At 44.3% G+C, this 7,275-nt stretch overlaps 1 protein-coding gene across 1 annotated transcript; it reads right to left on the bottom strand.

Moving 5' to 3' along the window:
• Positions 1–5,379: 5,379 nt before the first annotated feature.
• On the bottom strand, positions 5,380–6,488 carry LOC124694453 (expansin-A18-like). Its single transcript, XM_047227437.1, has 3 exons — positions 6,362–6,488; positions 5,957–6,275; positions 5,380–5,692 (listed from the first exon to the last, which is right to left on the bottom strand). The coding sequence occupies exons 1-3, from the start codon at positions 6,486–6,488 to the stop codon at positions 5,380–5,382; spliced, it is 759 nt and encodes a 252-aa protein (XP_047083393.1).
• Positions 6,489–7,275: the final 787 nt, after the last annotated feature.

Genomic DNA, 7,275 nt, shown 5'->3' with positions numbered 1-7,275 from the left:
ATTCTTGTAGACAAGTGTTGGGCCTCCAAGAGCAGAGGTTTGTAGAACAGCAGCAAGTTTCCCTTAAGTGGATCACCCAAGGTTTATCGAACTGAGAGAGGAAGAGGTCAAAGATATCCCTCTCATGCAACCCTGCAACCACAAAGCAAGAAGTCTCTTGTGTCCCCAACACACCTAATAGGTGCACTAGTTCGGCGAAGAGATAGTGAAATACAGGTGGTATGAATAAATGCGAGCAGTAGCAACGGCACCAGAAAAGTGCTTTGCTGTCCAGGACTGGTGTGTGGTTGATGGTGGTAATATTGTAGGAAGTATAGATGCAGTAAAACAGTAAACAAACAGTGATAGCAGTATTTAGGAACAAGGCCTAGGGATCGTACTTTCACTAGTGGACACTCTCAACATTGATCATATAACAGAATAAATAGATAGATGCTAGACTCTACACCCTCTTGTTGGATGATGAACACCACTAACTCGTGTAGGATTACACGAACCCTCAATGCCGGAAGTTAACAAGCTCCACAATATTCAATGTTCATATTTAAATAACCTTAGAGTGCATAACAGATCAACATAACCAAACCAAGTACTAACATAGCATGCACACTCGTCACCTTCACGCTACGAAAGGAGGAATAGATCACATCAACACTATCATAGCAATAGTTAACTTCATAATCTACAAGAGATCACAATCATAGCCCACGCCAAGTACTACACGATGCACACACTGTCACCATTACACCGTGCAGGAGGAATAAACTACTTTAATAACATCACTAGAGTATCACCCAGATAAATTGTGATACAAAACACATTGCAATCATAAAGAGATATAAATAAGCACTTCACTATGCCATTCATAACAGTGAATAAGTATTCTGTGAAATATAGCCTAAGAGACCCACACGGTGCACACACTATCACCTTTACACACGTGGGACAAGGAGTCTCCGGAGATCACATAAGTAAAATCCACTTGACTAGCATAATGACATCTAGATTACAAGCATCATCATATGAATCTCAATCATGTAAGGCAGCTCATGAGATTATTGTATTGAAGCACATAGGAGAGAGATTAACCACATAGCTACCGGTACAGCCCCGAGCCTCGATGGAGAACTACTCCCTCCTCATGGGAGACAGCACCGTTGATGAAGATGGCGGTGGTGTCGATGGAGGAGCCTTCCGGGGGCACTTCCCCGTCCCGGCGGCGTGCCGGAACAGAGACTCCTGTCCCCCAGATCTTGGCTTCGCGATGGCGGCGGCTCTGGAAGGTTTTCTATGGTTTCGTTGAACGTCGTAGGGTTTTCGCGACGGAGACCTTAAGTAGGCGGAAGGGAAGCCTCGGAGGGGGCCTGGTGGGCCCACACAATAGGGGGGCGCGGCCCCCCCTCTGGCCGCGCCAGGGTGGCGTGTGGGGCCCCCAGTGGCTTCCTCCGGCGGCTCTCGGGTGTTCTGGAAGCTTCGTCCAATTATAAGACTCTGGGCGTTGATTTCGTCCAATTCCGAGAATATTTCCTTACTAGGATTTCTGAAACCAAAAACAGCAGAAAACAGCAACTGGCTCTTCGTCATCTCGTTAATAGGTTAGTGCCGGAAAATGCATAAATATGACATAAAGTATGCATAAAACATGTAGATATCATCAATAATGTGGCATGGAACATAAGAAATTATCGATACGTCGGAGACGTATCATAGCCCCAAGTAATCTAGAAAGCTAAAAACTTGAGGAAATCTACAAAAAATTAATTGGAGGGTCCAAGAACACCACAAAGTCGTATAGGATTGCAAGAACCCAAGAGTAACAAGATCATCACTTTCACTTCCACGAATCTTTGTGGGAAGCTCAAATTGATGCACCAAATGCAATGACAAGTCCCTCACTCTCAAGCTCCACCAAAGCTACAAAATATATTGGAGGAATAAGAGAGGAAGAACAAAGTAGAAGAACAAAAAATGTTTCCAAGATCTAGATCTAAAGGATTCCCTCACAAAGAGGGGATTTTGATTGGTAGGAATGTAGATCTAGACCTCCTCTCTCTTTTCCCTCAAATGGGGGCAAGAATCATGGAGGGATTGAGAGATAGGGAAAGCTTCTCAAAGTAAACAATGGATGAGAGCGATAGAGAGTGAGCGAAGCAACCCGATTTCGGGGAAGAAGGGGGCTATTTATAGCCCCCACGAAATATGGCCGTTGGAGCTTCCCAGGACGGATTATCCGGTCTCCAAGTTAAAATATCCGGCCAAAAATCCAGGTGGGTATATTGGGAGCATTTAGATTAAGTCCTTTGCCATTTTTCAAGGGTCGTATTATTCACCAATAATTATCTACGGATTATTCTCCCTGCACTTACTAGGGCCGGATAATCACCCCCCCCCCCAAAAAAAAAACTGGCCGAGACAACAAAACGAGAACGAATATAACTTGAGTATTCAGACTCTGATTTTGATGATCTTGAGCTTGTTTCGAAGCTAGTAACAAGATCTCCAAGATCATAAGTGAAACCATAATACTATATCAAGGGAGGATATAAAAAATTATGAGAGGTTTGACCTATATAAAAAAGACAAACCGGTAAACCTCTAACCTTGAAAATGCTACAAGTTTTCCGTGTAAAATCCATTTTAGATGAACTAGAGGTTGTCATGGGAATAAGAAAAATCTCTAAAACACCATATGGATAATAACCAGATAAGAACCAAGAAATATGATGCCAATGATGCAAAGGTTTGAGCTCTCTCCGAACAATATGATGAAGTTACTCAATTGAGAGCCCCTCTTGATAGAACAACTATCTATCCTATAACCCGATCTCACAACATATTTGCAAGAGACCGAAAGAAACAAACCCTATCAAGATCATACCTTTTCCTTGCGCATACTACACTTGAGGTTGACGATGACGATCATGTCTACCTCATGATGGAATACCTTTCTTGATTACACTTGCTTGTTGAGGACTTGAAAATTGCTCCCCATACTCCTATGGGAGAACCTCTTCTTTGTGCATCGCTTCACATATCCATAATCACCATAATAATGGCAAGCTTCAAGCATATGGTATCTTCTAGATGCTCATCTTGAACTTGCACTCCATTCTTAATCATCTTGATGTCTTGAAGGTACACATGCGAGCTCACTCAATCTTCTTCTTCAAGACATATTTGTCCATCTCTTCAACTCAAGTATTCACATATCCATGATCATCATATGGATAACAAGCTTAAATTATATTATATCTTCGAGATGGATCATCTTGAACTTGTACATATGCACACCATTTCTTCTTTCGTCCTTATGTTGATGTCTTGAAGATACACTTGAGGGCACACTTCATCTTTGTCTTCAAGACATACTTGACACTTGATCTTATTCATTTGCTTCTTATTGCAACCTTGAAGCCAACATATGGCTCAAGCATTGCCTATGGACAAATCCTACAAATATAACTCAGTGCAAATATTAGTCCATAGAGATTGTCCTTAATTACCAAAACCACACATGGATGCTCCATGCACTTTCAATCTCCCCCATTTTGATAATTGATGAAGATCTCTTTAAGAGGGTTTATATAAGGAATTTGAGTAAACTCCCCATCATATATGCACATGTGAATGAACTTGAATTTCATTGCATATGTTGACAAATGAAGCCTAGTGGAGTTTGCTCTAAATATTAAACCATGCAAAGAAACAAGATGCAAAGCAATAAAGGCACATTCTTAAGAGCACAACACAAGCATAAAAGGCAACCCTTAAACCCTCCAAACTTCTCCCCATTGACACCAATTGCCAAAATGGGTGAAAATTTTAGAAGGCTAATATAGTGAGAGTTTATCCATAAGGTGTGAATTTCTCATAATATGAGTGGAATAAAATGCTGATATCCAATGACAAATACTCAGAGGCCTAACTATAATGAGGATAAAATGTTGCAAACAGATAATAAAGTCAAAAAGCTTCAAAATAAAGCAAGCAATCGGATGAACCAAAAAGAAAAAAAAATGAAAGATGGATATTACGATAAAATCAAAAAGAGCGCTCTAAATAATATGAGAAATCTTCCAAAGGTTTGTTCATAAAATAGACAATTTGTATTGGAGTATATGGCGCACAAATATGGAATCCTCACTTCCATAATACCATTCAAAACAAAAGATACCAAGTGAAATAAACTCATATGATCACCGCAAAATAGTTCTTTAAATAAAATGAGGAAGCTCCCAAAATAAGTGCATAAATTAGAATGTTGCATTTGAATATAATATGTCCAACATGGAACCCTCAGTTCCTTATCAACATCTAAAACACAAATAATTGCAAGAGACAGACAAGTGCCTAATGTGGTAGATCTGTGATATGAACATCTAACTGTGCTTAGAGTAGATTCGTGATACAAACATGGCTTACAAATATTGTTGAAGCATATTATAAATTTAAGATAAATATGCCAAAAATAAGATCGTAAACCTTATGGAACCGGCCTAGGTGGAGCGCGAGGACGGGTTCGTCCTTGGAGGAGGGCGAGGACAAGCCGGCTTGACCAGTTTTGTCGGCGGCAGGCCCAACCAATGTACCATCCAATATGTCATCAGTATTCCGTCGAGGAAAATCTTCGGCTAAAAGCTAGCTTTCGGCTCGCTGACCAGGTGAGTTTTCCAGGAGCATACTCTTCTAGGTGCAAAAACGCCGCTAATTTCTTCATTCTACGACTAAGTTGGCCCACTATCGTGTGTAACTCACTTAAGCTGGCCCTTTCAGCCCATATATTCTGCCATCAGAGCTAGGCTGAGGCCAACAAATAGATTCGTCTGCTAGTTATAGGGCCAAAGCATTTGGCAACTGCCTATCCCGTTTAGGGGTTCACATCGGTGGAAGACGAACAATTGTCTGCAGCTACTTTGTGTGGGGAGCACCAGGATCCTTGTCCCAAGAATCCCCTCATCGGTGGCGGAGATTGCCTGGTATTATCGTCGGTGCATTACTGCCCACCAATCACCCTCAGAATCGCCTCTCATTCTCTCTTTCTAACCGTAACGTCAGGGCTCACCACCTCACCGTGTTGACATTCACTACTTGCTGATAGATGCCCATGTTAACATGCCCGCTCATGCAACGCTGTGATCAAGCAAGCAATCTTTTTTGCGGGTTCAAGCAAGCAATCAATCCAATAACCCTTGAATATGCATGTGGATTAATTACAATTTCGAAATTCAATCTAGGAGTACATCACGTGAGCAAATTAATGAATCAAGCCAGCGATTCCAACCGTGGAGTGCGCTAGCTAGCTGTAAGTACGTACGTAAAAGCTTGGAGAAGCAATTTAACAACGATATTGACGTGTAGAGACGGCTGGGAACGGTGGTTTTAGTAGTCGAACTGCTGCCAGGTGGAGTAGGTCTGGCCGAACGTCCACCCCGCCGGTATGACGTTCTGGAAGACGATGTTCTGTCCTCCCGTGGAGCTGATACTGAATGAGAGCGACTGCCCCGCCAGCCCTGACATGCCCTGCCAGATGACGCCCCAGTTTCTGGACATCTGTGTCCACCCGGTGTTGGTACCCTTCACTGAGATGCTCTTGATCGACCCACTCCCGGCCACATTGGTCACCAGCACCAGCTCAAAGTAGTTGAAACCTAATATGGTGAATCGTAGCCCACCCGTTCTCCAGCATTTGACTCTGTAAATCCACACGGAGATTGTTAACCGTCATGTCATGTCCATGGAAAAAAATAGCGCGCTATTTCGGCGCTAAAAGCACGCTATAGCGTTTCTAGACAGCCCACGCTACATCATTTCGGCGCTATAGCGTGCTATACCGCGCTATTAGCGCGCTATAGCATGCTAATAGCGTATTTTTCGGCCGACGCTATTTTGTTATAGCACGCTATTTTTTTCCTTGGTCATGTCGGGTCATTGCCATGTAAATTGAGATGGAGCATACTGTTGGTAGACGATGGGGATGATGCCGGCCTCGTAGATGCCGATGTTGAGCCACGCTGGCTGGGACATATCGAAGTGCGGACGAGGAGGGTTGCACCAGCCGCCGTTGTCGTTGGGGAGGTTGTAGTTGGGCGGACATAAATTGGTGGCGGTGACAGTGATAGCCTTGCCGGTCTTGCACATAGGGGACTTGCTCTGGTCGCAGATGATGAGGTAGCACTGCCCGCACGAGGCCCCGTCGTTGAACAACACCGTGCTCAGCGCCGCGTTGCTGAGCCCGTACCCCTCGTCGTACAGGTTCGAGTAACCACATGCGCCACCTGCAGCATGATCATCAGGACATGCATACGCAAGCTAAGTAGCTAACCATGATCGATGCTCATCGAGCTTACTAGTTAGTACGTACCCATTGTGCCGGAGCCGTCGCTGCCGCCGTAGAAGGTGGCGGTGCCTTGGAGCCAGCCCGACCTGACCGCCGGCGCTGCCAAGCACAAAACCAACAGCTGAAGGATCAAGCGCTTCCCACTTGCCATCTAGCTTCTCCTGATCCAACCCTGAACCGTACGAGAATTGAAGAGTCACACTCAGACACTCTCACGGAGATGATTGATCCTCTCGTGTAGGTGGATTTGGATGTGAGGAATGATTACGACAGTGGTGGTGCTTAAATAGCTCGAGGAACAGAATGTAAGATCGAGGCCGGACGTATGGGTATGAATTCCGGTGGTTCGGGAGGAATAATTATTCTGGTGTTCCAACGAACGATCGAATGCATGCACATGGCTGCAACGTCCATAGATTTGACTTGCGCCTTCCAATCATTTGTTTTGCACTTCCATGTCGTGTCTTAAGTCGATCTTAACTCCCTCTGAAATGATTACGTTAACTAAATAACTAATTTGAAATTCTTCCGCGGTCTAACTACGTGGCAATTCAAACCACTAATTCAACCGTTCAATTATCTTGGCTACCTACACTCTGGACCGTTCAGTTTCTTAATGGGCCCACGAAAGCTATAGCCTGATTCTACTGTCAAAAATATTGGGTAGTAATAAAAGATGATTTAATGACAACGTATCAAAGTTTCAAAGAGGGGGAGTTAATTTTATTCCACCTAAACTTTGGTGCAATTATTTTGCTGCTAGGTAACGAAAAAACTGGTTCGCTCCCCCGCGCCGCCCCCTCCTGGCGATCGGGGGGACGAAACCCTAACCCACCACCGTCGCCGCTGCCTCCCCAACCTCTCCTCTCCTCCTCGCCGTCCCCGGAGACGACGCCGGTCAAAGGCCGCGACGCCGGTGAAGGGGGCGGCGGGGATTC

The sequence above is a fragment of the Lolium rigidum genome, chromosome 3 (assembly GCF_022539505.1).
Source record: "Lolium rigidum isolate FL_2022 chromosome 3, APGP_CSIRO_Lrig_0.1, whole genome shotgun sequence".
Classification (NCBI taxonomy): Eukaryota; Viridiplantae; Streptophyta; class Magnoliopsida; order Poales; family Poaceae; genus Lolium; species Lolium rigidum.
Note: the sequence above shows the minus strand (reverse complement) of the source record. Positions and strands in the feature narration are given on the sequence as shown.

Bases quoted from the DNA above. Each gene is read 5' to 3' on its own strand.
- LOC124694453 (XM_047227437.1), bottom strand. From the start codon at position 6,488: ATGGCAAGTGGGAAGCGCTTGATCCTTCAGCTGTTGGTTTTGTGCTTG. The intron at 6,276-6,361 runs GTACGTACTAAC...ATCATGCTGCAG, and splicing joins CGACGGCTCCGGCACAATGG to GTGGCGCATGTGGTTACTCG. The intron at 5,693-5,956 runs GTATGCTCCATC...GTGGATTTACAG, and splicing joins ATCCCCATCGTCTACCAACA to AGTCAAATGCTGGAGAACGG.